The 16,676-nt window shown below is 43.1% G+C and overlaps 1 protein-coding gene across 1 annotated transcript in view; it reads left to right on the top strand.

Annotated features, from left to right (window-relative positions):
• DCAF15 (DDB1 and CUL4 associated factor 15) overlaps positions 1-16,516 on the top strand; it is a 35,373-nt gene extending 18,857 nt beyond the window's left edge. Inside the window, exons 9-12 of the mRNA XM_015827468.1 lie at positions 8,617-8,702; positions 9,056-9,160; positions 10,118-10,233; positions 10,631-16,516. Of these exons, the coding sequence (XP_015682954.1) occupies positions 8,617-8,702; positions 9,056-9,160; positions 10,118-10,233; positions 10,631-10,686 (363 nt within the window). The 3' untranslated portion in view covers positions 10,687-16,516. The remainder of the gene's footprint in view (positions 1-8,616; positions 8,703-9,055; positions 9,161-10,117; positions 10,234-10,630) is intronic.
• The last annotated feature ends 160 nt before the right edge of the window (positions 16,517-16,676 follow it).

The raw sequence follows: 16,676 nt of genomic DNA, 5'->3' as shown, positions 1-16,676 counted from the left end.
ACTTGCAAGTTTACCTGTCCCCTTGAGTGTCAACATAGCTTATATTTCACTCTAATTAAACAGATTTTTAAAAATTTATCCTTAAATAATCATAAAGGCCCTTACCATTCACAAAATTGGTCCATATCTGTCATGATTTGTTTTTCAATAGTTTTAACTACAGAGTTGGTGTGAGGTAAACTGCTGTTTATTTGTCTAAAAAGGGGTGGAAATAGACTCCCTAAGGATGTCACATGGTATACATAAAAATAATGCGAATGGGCAGTTTTCTAGACCAGACTTGTCCCAACATACCTCCCCTAGAATTGTTAAACGACTTTCCTCGTGTCATATTTCTGATGTTCATTGCATTAACAAATGTAGTTCTGGGAGTTGTATTCTACCTCTGGAAGATACCTTATTAAAGGAAGGTTATTTAAGAATTAATGTATTTTTACAGTTCATGAAGAAGATCGTATAGTTAAGAGGAGAGATATGGCTTCCCTGCAGATTTGAGGTCATCCCTAATAGAACATGATTCTATTTACATTTTATATTGTCTTTTAACACAAATATTCCCAAAATAGCTTATATTTAAGAAAATAACATACATGTGAATTTAATTGTGGAGAGTAAATTTTAGTTATCCTGGAGAATAAAAGAATGTCATGGTTGCAATTGGAGGTAGAGATAGAAATATACAGACAGACATAATATCTGCTTTTGAAAAAATGCTTCTTCATCATAGTTATATATATATAATTAGAATAGAGCTGGAAGGGAACTTGGAGATCTTCTAGTCAGCCCCCTGCTTAATCAGGAAAACCTATACCATCTCAAGACAAGTGACTGTCTAGTCTCTTCTTAAAAACCTTCAGTGATGGTGTGCCCAAGATTTCTTTTTTAAAGAATAAAGAAGATGAGCATTTCCTTTAGTATCTAGAACTAGAAATGCAGAAAAAACAAATTGTGTGAACTCTGTAAAAACTTACATTCTTCTTCCAATCCAGCCATTCTGGGGACAGTCTGGCAGCTTTCCAAAACTTTCTATAATGCGTGATAATTGTGTGATGTGGAAATCAGGCAGGCATGAATAATAAAAGCTAGATATCTCTTCCAGCAGTAACACAATGGGTGAATTGGCTCATAATAACAATTCAGAGCTACAACATCTGATCAAGCTGCAACAGCAACCCAAATAATACAGTACTGGGATCAACTCAGTGATTGAATTGAGCTTATATTGATCTGTTCTTTTTTTTAAAAAAAGTTCTCAGCAGTCTGATTTACAAAGAAATAATAATTATAAAAAATAGAGTAGGAGCAGAGCTCTGAGTCATGTTTGCATCATTAGTTAGAAGATAAATATTCCCAATTTGCTTCATGTTGACTATTCTGATCAATAGTGCCAAGTTTTATTTAAAAGTTCTGGCATAACTACTGTTGCCTCATTGTATTCAGTGCCGAGTGGTACTGTCTTTTGTCAGTTATAAACTTTCCAAGGTGACCTATGAGTGTCACAGTTTATGACTTATGTAGATTGAAATAGTAAAAGGAATAAAATTTGGAATAAGGTTGTACAGGCAACTTTTAATTGATATTAATATTATGATGATTTTATTGTGGATTGCTGGCTCATTCCACTTTCTGATCACTTGTTCACACAAAGTTTTTATTTGTGCCATTTTAGTATGGCTGATTTGAATAGAAAAAGTATTACTTCAGAGAAGTCTCTGACTAGTAAGGGGCAGAGTAGGAAAACATGTTATTCATTCAATAAAAGCTGACTTAAATGTTATGAACAGCTAACAAGCTGATGGCTTATATTTTGATATTTTGAAATTAAAGGGTTCCTGCTTAGAGCAGGGGTCCCCAATCCCGGGTCTGTGGACCAGTACTGGGCCGCAGCATGCCAGCAACTGGTCCACACAAACAAGGAAAGGCCTATTCACAGGATGCAGGCAGTACACAAAACCATGCCCCCTCTCTCCCTGTAACTGGTCCCTGGTGCCCAAAAGGTTGGGGACCTCTGGATAAAGGTTGGGGACCTCTGGATTAGAGTATTTCTTTTTGGCTTGTGAGAGAGTTAAAAACACTACATGTCTCATATGTAGCACAGGAATGATCTAAGAACAACCTTGAGAGAGCCCCAATTGTTTTATTAAGTTCCTTTCAGTTTTAACCTTGGCTTCCCTTTAGATAAGAATAGAACCTTGTCCTCCAGCCAAATGCAGCTTATTCTCCAACATGATTGCGGAAGAATCCACCAATGGGTTATTTCAGTCCTACTGCCCAATCAGACCAAGTTGTCAAGTTGTCACGCCTCCTCGTCTGGGACTTCCCGGTTTTCATCTTGGTCTTCGCCCATGATGACGTGATTTCTTGACTCTCTTGTCTGTTGGAGCAGGTCAGGCTAGATTTTTCTTAATTCATTGGTGGATTCTTTTAGCTAAATTAGAGGACTGTTAAACAAATTTCCCCTTAGAACAAAATTATTCCCTCTTCCCTTCAGGGTTGTTTTCCCCTCCAGGACTGGGGGGGGGGGTAGTTTTTCTTTTCCCTTCCCTTAATTTGGTTTCCTTTCTGAGCCATCCTTTTGGTTTAAAGGGGGAAAATATTTTCCTTTAATTCCTTGTTTTTTCTGGGGGTTGTTGGGGTTCATTTCTACCCCGAGACAGCACGTGTGCTGCCTCATATTGGTGACTGCACCCTGAAGCCTCGTGGCTTCTTTCCTGACCAGGCCCGGTCGGAAAGACTTGCGGCCGCCATTTTGGATTCCTCCGTAAAAAGGAGGAGAAAGTTTTTGCTCATTTCTTGCCTTCTGGGGGTTGTTAAAATTAATTTAAACCCCCGGAGACAGTGCACGCGTGGCCTCAACCTGGTGACCGCACCCTGAAGCCTCGTGGCTTCTTTTCTGACCGGGCCCGGTCGGAAGGACTTGCGGTCGCCATTTTGGATTCCTCCGAAAAAAGGGGGGGAAAGTTTTTTCTTCATTCCCTTGCCTTCTGGGGGTTGTTAAAATTAATTTCAACCCCGAAGACAGCGCGTGGGCATCCTTAAGCTGGTGGCTGCACTTTGAAGCCTGAGCTCCGTTTTGTGACCGGGCCTGGTCGGAAAGGCTTGTGGCCGCCATTTTGGATTCCTCTGCGGAGCTGCCTTCGTCGGAGGATTTTCGGCCCGAAGCGCAGCTGAGCAGCTGGCTTCGAGCGAAGGGAAGGGGAGAGGTTCCTTGCTGGCCTTGTTTGCCAAAATTGCGGAGCTGAACAGGAGGAAGCTCCATTAAATTTGGGAGGTGAGCGGTTTGTGCGCCTAACGGCTGTTAGGCACAATTTTCCAAACCGCTCCCCAATTACACAGGCACATTATCCTTTGCCTTCCCTTCCTCATGAAACTTTCCTAACTTGCTCAATAGCCAAATTATACCTTTATTTCCTCCTCACCTCTCCTCCCCCATACTGACTATAAAAGGACCTCAGACGTCCGCCATTTTGGAGCACAGGGAAACGTTCCTGTTTCCCTGGGCCTAGGACGCCATCTTGTGTACATATTTTTTTGCACTTGTAAGAGCTCATAGGTATTTACCTGTACCTTTTCTCATTGAGTTCAAGTGTTCCAGAATTTATCACTCCTATTCGAGAGATCCATTCTACAAGGTGTGTTTCCTGCTCAAACAACGGTCATCACGACCTGCTCGCCACTTTGCCCATTTCTGCCCATCTGCGTCTAGTGGTTGCTTCAAGTTCCTGACCATCGCCACTATTGTGGGACATGTGTGACCTTGCCACCACTTGGTGCGCTAGGCGTGAGTTCAGGTTAACCGGTGGGCCAACTCACGCCTGTCCACGTGCAGTCAGTCCCTTTTTCAGGAGGGCCTCCTGACGTCCCTTGCAGACCAGGTCAGTCCCAGGGTCACCTGGGGCTGCATCTTGATGAGTATGGCAGAAACCACTGAGCCACCGCCTTCGGACATGGACACTCCATCTGGGCAAGCTGAACCACCACCTGAAGTACCCAGAGGTAAGGCCAAGGCCAAATCGAAATATGGCAAGAAGGCCGGCAAGGCAAGCGAGAGGCAGGCCGACCGTACTCACAGGGCCCTGGAGAAGCAAGCTGTATTCCAGGCCATGGCGGCAGTGGGCCAACAACAGGCGTTCCCGGTTCCAGGGTCATCTGTTCCGGCTACCTCTACTCGACCTCCACTGGACAGGTCAGGCATGGTTTCCCCTTCCCATTCTCCTGACTCCGACTCATCTCAAATGTCGGAATATGAGGGCGGTAAGGATGGTTGGTCGGATTGTGAGGAACCTACCCATGAGTCACAACCCATGGCAGAACTCTTCAATGCCTCACTATTCCCTTCATTGTTACGTAGGGCCTGTACCACAGGCAAACTTTCCTCCCATCCGGCTCCAACCCCTCAACCCTCATCCGAACAGGACACCAATCCCTTGTTTGCACTACCTGTAGCTGAACACCTGCAAATTCCCTGTCCCCTTTTGTTCCTCAGGAATATTCAAGGGCAGTGGGAATCACCAGCTGCTCAACCATCCCAGGGACCGGCTGAGCGCAAGATAGTGGATGTAGCCAAAGATCTGACGGATCTGTTGGAGGTACCAAAGGTAGATCAGTCACTGGCCCCGCTCTTTTCGTCCGTCAGCCTCCCGGCAGATGTCTCAGATGCCCTTAAGGCGGAAGATAAAAAATCAGAAATGGCATTCCGCAAGGTCCATTTGGCATCTGTATGGGCTACTAAGGCGGCCACTGCCACCTCCTTTTTTGCCAGAATCTCAATTTCCTGGCTTCGTCAGTTGCAGGACAGAATCCCATTGGAGGAGGTCAGAATCCATCAGGATTTGACCAAACTCATCGCTGCATCCGAATATATGGCGGATGTCTCCCTGTATTCGGCCAAGCATTCAGCCCGAGCCATAGCTTCCAGCGTAGTGGCTAGGAGGCTTTTATGGCTCAAAACTTGGAAAGCCGAGAGTAAACATAAGTGGCGTGCAGCCACCGCCCCCTTCACCGGGGGCAAATTATTCAAGGAGGCTCTAACGCCATATCTCATAGAGAACAAACAGAAACAAAAAATCATTTCCCATTTGACACGTAGGACCAGCAGACGTTTCCTCCCTTACGGTCGCAGGCAGTCCTTTCGGACTGGAATCGTATTGGAGCCAGCGCAGCCTTACCGGCCCCCAGCCCCAAGGCAACAGCGTTCTTTTGACAGAACAAGCTACAGGGACCGGTCAAGGTACCAGCCCCAAAACAAGCAGCCCTTTCGTGGCAGAGGGGGTCGCCCCTTCCATCGCAATAAGTGACTCGGAGGGGACCCCCCCCATTGGCGGCAGACTTACTCACTTTATCCGCCAATGGGAGGACACGACCACAGACTCCTGGGTTCTGTGTACCATATCAGAAGGCCTGTCCCTGGAGTTCAGATCCATGCCACGGAATCACTTTGTGTCTTGCCCAGCCATGAGAAACTCCGTAAAAAGAGGACTCATGGAAGACGCCATTCAACATTTACTTTCTATCAGGGCTATAGAGGAGGTTCCCCTCGACCAAGTGGGTCGGGGCTATTATTCCATCCTATTTGTAGTTCCAAAGTCTTCAGGGGGATGGAGGGCCATCCTTGATCTCAAAGGACTGAATCTCCACCTCCATTACAGGAGGTTCAAAATGCAGACGTTACCAGTCCATCCTAGCCAGCATAAGACGAGGGGATCTTTTGACCTCCATAGGTCTAAAGGAGGCATACCTTCACATCCCTATTCTCCCGGACCATCGCAGATACCTGCGTTTCTGTTACCTCAACCGCCACTTTCAGTACAGGGCCCTTCCCTTCGGCCTATCCTCAGCACCCAGGGTCTTCACCAAGATCCTAGCGGTGCTGGCTGCTCATTTAAGGCTACTCCCTGTACGCGTCCAGTGCTATCTGGACGACATACTGATCCAGTCTCTATCCACCTCAAAGGCTCAATCGGACCTGGCTCTCACGATAAACACCATACAGAACCACAGGTTCTTGATAAATTTCAAAAAGAGCCAGTTGCGTCCCTCTACCCGCCTCCTACATCTGGGCGCGGTGATAGACACGGACACTTGTCACGTGTTCCTATCAGAGGAACGACGCAAGAGCATCAGGGATCTGGCACTCAAAGTACGCAACAGCAGGACCGTGTCACTAGCCACGCTTTCTCAGCTTCTGGGGAAGCTCATATCTTGTATTGCAATAGTACCGTGGGCCCGGTTACACGCACGGGACCTTCAATGGTTCTTACTCCCGTACCAGAGAGAGCACACCAGCACGTCCAACCAATTGGGGCGAGTTCCTCATCAGGTACATCTCTCTCTCGGCTGGTGGGTCTCTTCGGCCATGCTCAAGGGGACTCTCTTCAAAGAGCCCAGTCAGGTCACAGTGACCACAGATGCAAGTCTCTTCGGTTGGGGAGCACATCTCCAGTCCCAGATGGCTCAAGGTCAGTGGTCACAGACAAACCTCCGGCACAGCATAAACTGGCTGGAGCTCAGAGCGATTCACCTAGCTCTCAGGCACTTTCGTGCATCACTCAAAGGGAAACATGTATTAGTCCTAACGGACAACGTGGCTGCAAAAGCCCACGTGAATCGCCAGGGGGGCACCTGGTCCAAGTCCCTCATGACGGAGGCTCGAGCTCTGAACTCCTGGGCAGAGAAACACCTGCTTTCCATCAGGGCCGAACACATCTCAGGGGAGGCCAACAGGCAGGCAGACTTCCTCAGCAGGGAGCTAGTGGATCACTCGGAATGGATGTTACATCCAGATGTCTTCCGAGCGCTATCGGACAGATTTGGTCGTCCGATGGTGGACATGTTTGCCACACCAGGGAACACCCAACTGCCCAGATTCTTCTCTCGGTTCCCCTCCCGGGGGGCAGAGGGGGTGGATGCCCTATGCAGCCGGTGGCCGCAAGGCCTGTTGTACGCCTTTTCCCCTCTGCCTCTGCTTCCAGCAGTTATCAGGAAGATCCTGCAGGAGAGGGCGGAAGTGATAGTCGTAGCTCCCCACTGGCCCAGAAGGCCTTGGTTTGCAGACTTGGTGAGCCTCTCAGTCTCCACCACGTGGAGGATCCCCGACGGCCGAATACGCTTGACCACAGGGGGATCTTCAACATCCAGACCCCCAATGGCTTCAATTGACCGTTTGGCATTTGAACGCCGCGCCCTGACCAGGGAGTCGTATTCGGCAGAGGTGATAGATATGATCCAAGCGGCCAGAAGACCGTCGACTAATCGCCTTTATGATCATACATGGAAGGACTTTTGTCGCTGGTGCGACAGGAATCACGTGAGTCTGTCTCAAGTAACCATTCCCAGAGTGCTGGAGTATTTGATGGAGGGCGTCAAAAAAGGGTTAGCGCCCAACACTGTTCGCAGACAGTTAGCAGCACTTTCCTCAGTGCTCTCTTGGGATTCCTCAGAATCCTTGTCCAGGCACCCCAAAGTCCGGTCTTTCCTTAAAGGAGTCACCAATAGTAGGCCTCCTGTTGTTCACAGATACCCTTCCTGGAGTTTGCCTCGGGTCCTTCAGGCTTTGACTTCACCCCCCTTTGAACCTCTCAAAACGTGTTCTTTACGACACTTGTCTCTCAAGGTCTCCTTCCTGATTGTGATCACTTCAGCCAGGCGCATTTCAGAATTAGCTGCCTTGTCGGTCAGGAAGGACCTGTGCACGTTTTATGAGGACAGGGTGGTTCTTCGCCTGGACCCTTCATTTATCCCAAAAGTCAAACTGTTTTTCATAGGGCTCAAGAAGTCATACTTCCGGACTTTTGCCCTCACCCGTCACATGACAGGGAATGGCAGTGGCACACGCTCGATGTTCGGAGAGCCTTGCGATGCTACATTAAGCGTACGGCTCCTTTCCGTAAATCGGAAGCTTTGTTTGTTTCCTTTCAGCCTTCGTCTATTGGCCAGAAGGCGTCAGCTTCCACCATAGGTAGATGGATTAGGGCTTGTATCGCCAGCGCCTATGTCTCTCTGGCCCTGCCTGTTCCCTCTCGCGTGATGGCTCACTCTACCCGCAGTGCGGCTACTTCTGCGGCATGGGCTACCCAGGCTTCTATTGAAGACATTTGTAGGGCGGTGACATGGTCGTCACCTTCGCCTTTCATTAGGCATTACCGCTTGGACAAATTTGCGTCGGCCGAAGCTGCCTTCGGTAGACGTATTTTGCAACAAGTGGTCACACCGTCTGGGGACCCGGCCATACCTGACTCCCACCCATAGGGACTCCGGGAGCTTTGGTAAGTCCCATTGGTGGATTCTTCCGCAATCATGTTGGAGAACAAGCATTGGCTTACCTGAACGCCTTTTCTCAACATGATGAGGAAGAATCCACGCCCTAGCCAGTTAGGTCCGGGTTGGATTTTTCTTTATTACCTGCTCGAGAGTCATCACGTCACAGTATTGTCATTGGCTCCGCCGTCCATGAAAACTGGGAAGTCCCAGACAAGGAGGCGGCGTGACAACTTGACAACTTGGTCTGATTGGGCAGTAGGACTGAAATAACCCATTGGTGGATTCTTCCTCATCATGTTGAGAAAAGGCGTTCAGGTAAGCCAACGCTTGTTCAGTTCTTTTAAACATGTTTTTTAGGTATGTCCAGAAACCAATCAGGTCATCATCAATATTGGACTCTTGCTGCTAGCATTTCCTTCTCCAGATGAAGAGGGACAGCTCAGGTGAGTCCAGTCCCAAGCTAGACAATTCTTTGGATTTGTTTCCAGGATTGTATGGCTACTGCACAAGCCTTCCTGCAGCAGCATTGCAATCCTGCAAAAAGGCACAAGTGCTTCTGCATATTCTGAAGAACTGATCAAATCTGAAGGTCTGTAGTTCTATCAGAAATTTAAAATATTATATCCCAGATATTAAAATATATTCTCAAAATGTTTGGAGATAATGTATGCTATCTATATTAGCAAAGAATCTCTTTGGAGCAACTGTATAAGATTGGAAAAATGTTGATATAAGTAGGTGTATTATTTGTCTGTGTTTACTGAATGGGTAGTCTAATCATTCTTGTCATCTGCAGACCAAAGACATATCACACCAGCCTCAAAGTGGCATGGGATCTGAATACTGGCATCTTTGTCACTGTCAGTGTAGGTGATCTCACAGAAGTCAAAGGACAGACCAGGTAAAACAGGGTTGATGTCAGGATCTAGTTATATTTCCTTTCTATCTATCTCCTCTGATGTAAAACCAATTCTTACCCTTTCCTGGGTCCTGCCATAATCCCAAGGGGGAGGGGGGATATGCAGGATTTTTTTTATTACTTTCACTTCCTCTATTCACCACAAAGTAACCTTTTGTTTATTCGCTTGAGGATCTGCTAACCATCACAATGTAACCATTTGCCTTTCATCCTATGCTCCTCTGAACTTCTTCTCCTTTACTGGCCAACTAGGAAAAAGGGTGTGTGTGTGTGAAAAGATACAGCCTCCTCCATCATCAAAATAAGGTGTGAGGAGCTGTTGCATGATCGTGTACAACGGAGCCGGATTGATATTATCTTTCCTGGATTTAACATCTAGAAATCTGCTAGTCTACATCGCACGGAAGAACTGCGGGGTGGGGGTTGCTTAGGGACACTTTAAAACATCGATTTGTGAGGGAATCCCTCAGATTCTATTATTCCCCCTATCAATTCCTCTTAATACAAGTTCCTATTGGAAGAGATTGTTTCCAAGAGTTCTGCTTTCTTAAGATGTGGATTGAAGTGATTCCTTACAGTTGACCTAGTACTTTTCGGGGGAGGGGGTATATTTATCCTTGAATTATTTTTTTTACCATTTTTCTATTGTAACCTTTCTAATGAAAATCAGCCCTTCAACTCTCTCTTTCCTCTGACATATTTTCCTTTCTGCAAAGATTTTCAAAATGTACCATTCCATGTCTCCTGATGGAAGTGAATGGTGACCATTATTATATAGTGGCAAATTAAAGGAACATAGGGAATAATCTGCCATTTGTTCTGATGATCTTACATCGAGGGCAAGTTGTTTAGTATTTTTCCATGATACTAAATGCTGTATCAAAATTATCCATATGTGAACTCTGGGCTTGCTAACTAATCCTAGTTCCTGCCTCTCAGTGGCAGTGTATGGAGCTCCTACCGGAAAAGCTGTGTGGATATGGTAATGAAGTGGCTTGTACCAGAGAGCAGTGTTCGCTATGTCAACAGAATGACCAATGAAGCCCTTCACAAAGGTATTTTCTGTCTTGTGAAAGTTTTATTACTCAGTGGATTCAGTTGGCTGACCAATATTGAGATAATAGCCAGTTTTCAATCAAAGAAATGTTTGATGCTTTCTGTCTCTGACATTATGAAAAAAAATTAGGATACTTTTTCTAGAATATTTGTAATGTTAAACACTAGAGAGATCTGTCCTGATTCTGGGTTTTTGGAGATTTTATTTAATATCTTTGATTGATCATGGCCCATGAAGTGGTAGCAGTTAATTACTATCTTAGTTTCTGGTTTCAGATATCAGAGTTCTGGAAATTCCATCCAAGATGACTTTATAATATAGTTAGTTTTGGAGAGACTTTCATTGCAAGGACACTAATTCTTGGCTAACTCTTTTTTTTTTCTTTGTAACTACAGGTTGCTCGTTAAAATTCCTAGCAGACAATGAGCGCTACACATGGATTGTCTTATGAAATCTGATTCAGAAGCAAAACTCACATCAATTGTTCATTTTTTGCCATAACTGTATATGTCCAATTCAACTACCTCTTTGTTAAACATTTTTAATTTTTCCCTTTCTTTAGAGTAAATGTTGCCCAGATGATCTTGGAAGCATTAGATTTTGTGAATAGAATCACCTCCTCTACTTTCTTGTTGCTCTGGGGGGGGGGGTATGTGAAGAAGCGAGGTTGCTTGAGATTCTGAAAAACAAACTTTTCCTTGCAGACTAGGATTATTGTTTGCGATGGCTCAACTTCAACTGATTTAGAAAAAGCAAAAATTAGCTATTTAACCTTCTATAGTAATCTGTATTTGGTGAAGCTACAAAGAATAGGTGGGAATATCCTGTAAGATTTGACTCCCTCTAATGCAAGAACAAATTATTCCAAGGCAACAATATTGTTTAAGGAGACCAAATTCCTTTCTTCTTTCAGTGTCATTTTGTACTTGTTATTTTGTCTATTTTTTTTCTTCCTAAATGTAAATGCCATCCCACCTCACATACCTAGTGGACTGATTACAAATGTTTTCTCTCTTTTCTCTCCAGCAGGTCTTATTTCCTGCAATAAATATTTTAAACAGACTAACTCTTGTTGCTTCTTTTCTTTGATGAAAAACTTAATTGGAATTACAGCATCGCAACTGAGAATTTTCACACAGGTTGACATTAAGGGTTTACTATCTGGAAAGTGTGTGCAAATTTAAGATACTTACTGCTTGCTATATAAGAACATTCCATAATTCACATTGGTTATCATAATATATTCTTTTTTTCATGGGTCCCTAGGTGATTTGTCCTTGATTAGATTTGCCCAGTTTGAGCAAGGGGTTTCTGAATTGTGTGATTTCAGATTGTGTAAATAAATATAATTATAAATATTTTCTCATAATATCCAAGATAATGTTGTCTTAAAAGATGGGAGGATAATTAAAATTCAGGATGGGTGTGAAAGGAAGCATAATTTCCCTTTCACTGGCAGCCTTCACTTTGAATCAGAGGTAATAGTCCTCATGAATAGAATTCATATATTAGCAAAAAATACCACAATAGCAATAGTACTTAGATTTATATACTGCTTCACAGTGCTTTACAGCCCCCTCTAAGCAGTTTACAGGGTCAGCATATTGCCCCCAACAAATTACTATAGTAATTTCAGGCCCTAAGAAGTTTAAGTGTGTTTCACTTTACAGTTATTATGAATAGCAGCCTTTTTATATAATTCCAATAGAAACATACTTGCCTGAAAGCCTCTGATTTAAAAAAAAAATTGCAAAAACTATACAACAACTGAGAAATAGCAAAAGGAAGCCAAATGGCATCTGATTGTCTCAGAAAAAAAATCCTTTAAGGCTATGCTCATTCCATTTGAAGTAGCTATGTAAAACATCAATTGTATTCATCCTATTTAAGTAGCTCTGCTGGGATGGGGCACCAGGAGATGAATTTTTGAACATGACTTCAGATGTGAAATGGATTTATTCCTTCTTGCTATTTGTTGCCTCTCTAAATTGTATGAAGGGTGGAATATAGCTCTGACCCTTAGATCTGCAGTTCCCAAACCCTGTAGTATGGCACTACAGCAAACTCGCAGGGCAGCATAAGATACTTAATAAATGGAACTGTTAGGGAGCTTGCTACAGCATCCAGAGCACTGTGAACCAGGAAAGTTTGGGAACATCCAAAAGTTCATCCAAGTGATAGAACCTATGTTGGGATTGCCAAGCAGATTCCAATTTTGCACACAAGGGCTGAAATGTGAACTCATTTTTGCAATAGTAAGCAAGCAGCATCCTAGGCAAAGAACACGGCTGAATTTATTTCTTAAGAAAGAACTACAAAAGGTAGAAAACAGCTGTTGCACTCTAGACTACACACACATACATCATCTGACCACAGGCACTGCCCATCTCATGGACCCAGGACACCTACAAAGCTCTTCAGACTCCACTTGAAGTCTATAGAACAGCTAAAGCTGCTGCTGTTGCCGCCGCACAAAAGATTGACACAAAATATAAATTTTTGTACAATATGTAGATTTTGCAATAAACATCTATATCACAGGTTTAAAACACTGGAAAAATTGAACAAATAAGGCCATGATGGTTGAAAAACCCAAAAATATCAAGTAATTTATCTTCACCAATCTCACAATATTTAGGTGGTTTATAGAACAAGAATTAGTTATTACATAGAAAAGCACAGATATTTTTGTTTAAAACTAGAATATCTAATATTCAGTTACAAACCAGAAAAGTGATTACTTTCATTAGAGTAGCAAGTAATCAGATCTGTTTGCTTAGTTACTAGCACAGAGAAGGAACTGGACTGGTTTGTGTGGGCTATTAAATAGACTCGGCAAGTATTTCTGACTTGGCTTTGCTAGCAACTGTTCCTAGCTGCTCTGCAGCCAATTTTCTTAGTGAATGGAGATAATCCTCGTTCAGAGGGAAAGGATTTTGTTGTGTAAGGCAGCAACTGAATACAAAGGTAAGCTTATTCATGTTGTTGGTCTTGTGTGAGTGGTGGATCCAGCATTATGCAGTTTATAGAGAGGGAATATCTAGCTCACAGAAGCAAGATTTTTGCAAACAACTAGATCCATTTTCTTTACCAGAATTGGGACTGTCATAAAGCTAAATGTCAATCTGCATATATTTCAGAGAGCAAGGATTGGGGAAACGTTGGAACAGAGGAATCTATTTCTCAAAACCCGATTAGTGCTTGTCCTTGTAGATATCATTGGTTATACTGTTGGAGCACAAAACATACTATTTCACTGATGGATATACTCATACATCCAACAAACCAAGGTATGCACACGTCCAGAACAACAGAGTTGAAATTTTAGGTTTGCCACAAGAAACGTAACTGTAGAAACCATGGATACTACCCGCTGCTTTGCTACAAATTGTTTATGAAAATGATAGTTCAGCCAGATAGGGGAATTAAGGTGCTTCTCGGAAAGACTGGGTTCTTATGCTAGGGGGTATTTATTGGCCCTGGCACCTCTAGTAAAGGCAGGGAAGGGAGAATTTTTCTATCTCACTTCCATCTTGCAAATATTATCTAGGCTGTAATTCAAAACTAAGAGGTCCTTTTGTACAAAAAGATTCCTTGAAGGCAGCATTTTGCTTCTGGAGCAAAGCAAAAAGGTCCAAACGTGTGTTTTCCCTCTATTCCCTTTCAAGATTGTGCCGCTTTACAACTTGGGCTACTATGTTAAAGACAGCTTTGCGCTAGAAATAGCTTTGTTAGACTTACATATTTAAGAGGGACTACAAGGTAATAAGTTTATGTTCAGTGCCTGAAACACATTTGATTTGCTGTAGCAAAAGAAGTTGGACAGAAAATAACTTCATGAGTAGAATCCAAAAGAATCCTGGTGTTCTAATGTCACGTGCGGCTAAGGAAGCGACATTTGTTTCATTGGAGCTTATCCTGGACTGGAAGCAGTTGGAGCAGCTGCTTGCATATTTAACTGAAGATGGAAATAAAGACACTTAAAAAATGGGTTTCTTTCATTATGACTTCCACTGTGAAGAGGTGTCCTAAGGAGGAATAGCAACTAGAGGCCTTTTGCATGCAGCACATAGTCTTCATAGGCTTATTTTCTTGCTCAGGGAATTTAGATTAACTCAGGCTGATAGCTAATTTCTGGTTTATCAGACTGAGTGTTTTACATGGAAGCTTGGCCTAAATGTGTAGCATGTAGACATGGGCTAAAACCTAAGATACTGTTTTTACTCGCTTACTCCTCCCATCAGTATCATTTAAAAGCCTACAGATTTTTCTTTTGACAGTCATAGCTAAAAGACTTCTGCAAGGGAATATTACAGTAGTATCATTAATTTGGATTCAAGGATCAGTGGCTATTAGTGCTTAAATATGTTCTCTAGAAAGCACACAATCACCAAATTATTTTCACAGAGATGCATATACTTAATTTACATAATTTTTAAGATTTAGTAAAAAAGTGAAGAATGGCACTGTAGTAATTTTGCTCAGCTGCAAAATAAAATAGCATTTGCTGCTAATGGAACCCAAGTCTTCATGCTTAATTCTAAACAGCTGTAAAGTAAAAACAGTTTTGGTTGGTAAACTATGAATACAGTTGACTTATATGACCATTTGTGTTATCCCCTCACAAATAGGAAGGTAATCTGCATTGCTGATCTTTGCTTATGGTTTTGTATTTATACCCCTATTATTTTCTGGTCTATTTAGCTTCCTATTTCTCAGCAGGTTGGTAATGATTTTGTGTATCATTTCAACCAGTGTAGTTTCTGTTGCATTCTCTGTTCTAGTTATTCTGCAATAAGGTAATGGTGGGCTAATAGAAGTTTAGGTTGAGTTGAGTAAGCACCCTGTTCCATAGTTGTGTAGATTCAGCAGTTCCTATACCCACTTACTAGCTTATTCCTGTGTAGCAGGCAATCTTTGGACTACAAGCACTTGAAAAAGAATTAACCCCTTCCAATCACCAGCACTGTAATGGCCTTAAGAAGGCAATAGTGGAGTGAATGTTTCTAAACACTGTTTCTTGGTCAATAGAAGGGCAGCCCCAGCATCTGCCAAGGCTAAGTGTATTTTTAGTGCCACTAGCTTTACAAAGTAAGGCTTGAAAAATAAAAGGTATTAGCAAAACAGGTTGAGTTAGTTATGTTTGATGTGCTAGCAGAGTTCAAAAATGGCTTACTTAGGCTGGCTTCATGCTAATACCATGGGATTTCCTGACATGTCTCAGATAATATCAGAATCTGGCTAAAAGTTGCAAGTGTATCACAATAATCAGGAGAACACCAAAAGTCTGAAAGCTGCATACAAAAACTGTATTCAGGGATGATAACGCATATGAATGGAACGCTACTCCTGCTTGCCACCTTGCTCCCCAAAAGTAGGGAAAAGTAGAAGCAGAAAGATCTTGCAGCAGAACTTCAAGTGTACATTAAGCATCTATAAATTTAGAAATATTTAATACGAGGCTGATTTTTTTAACGTAACAGTGGGCTTGGGATGAATTGTCCAAGAGAAATTAGCACTGGACAATCTAAGCAGCTGAAGAATTAGAATGAGCTCTATTAGAAAATCTAGAGTGGCAGACACAATTTCAAGACGTATCAATTGAAACCATGATGCTGAAATCTTTTTTCCTCTTAAAAGAAAATGTAACTAGCTAGAATCTTGCTGGATCAGAAAGATAGATATAGCAGATGGCACTTGTCCTAGTAATGATCATTACGTATACATCTATGGCAAACCCAACTTGGATACAATTACAGCTGCAGAGTGCACGCTGCCCTATTCCAAATAACATTGCACCATTGAATAGCTGAAAGCCCAGTTGCATATACTGCACTGAGAAAATCCTCTTATAAATTCAGCCACTGCCACAGAAAGCTTCAAGAAGTCAATGCTGATTATTACACAGAAACTTCCACTCAAGCTGGAATAATTCTTGCAAATTCCTGCCCTATACCCAAGCATTGACCATCACTCTCCAAGCTTCTGGAAATCCAAACTCTTGTGTCCAGCAGCCTTGAGTAGTATAAGACAGATGCTCAGCATCAAGGAACAGGCAGACACAAGGAGTTTCCCACAATATAATGACATTCAACCTGATCCAACTAGTGGACGGAATGACTCACCAAGAATCAGTTTCAATGGCTCAACTAACTCAGGTGTGCCAGAGACTCTGCATATCATACTTCTGCCAAGAGGCAGAAAAGGCTAGGCCCTTGGTAAACCTGGGCCAATTTTATAATCCAAAAGCATGGGTTTTATGCATTCCCAGCAGCATAATCTGGGACCATGCTTGGTCAAGCACATAAATTCCCTTCAAAAACCAGCCAAGGGTGTAGGGGTCATGGTTTAAGCCAGTTTCAGATTACCTATGGTAATCAAGGAGGCAGTCAAAAAAAGAAACTGACCCAATCAGTGAAACCATGATCAGCCCACTAACCA

Source organism: Protobothrops mucrosquamatus, unplaced genomic scaffold (assembly GCF_001527695.2).
Source record: "Protobothrops mucrosquamatus isolate PMUCROS unplaced genomic scaffold, P.Mucros_1.0 scaffold_215, whole genome shotgun sequence".
NCBI classification, from domain to species: domain Eukaryota; kingdom Metazoa; phylum Chordata; class Lepidosauria; order Squamata; family Viperidae; genus Protobothrops; species Protobothrops mucrosquamatus.
The sequence above is the reverse complement of the archived record's forward strand: the minus strand, read 5'-3'. Positions and strand labels throughout refer to the sequence as shown.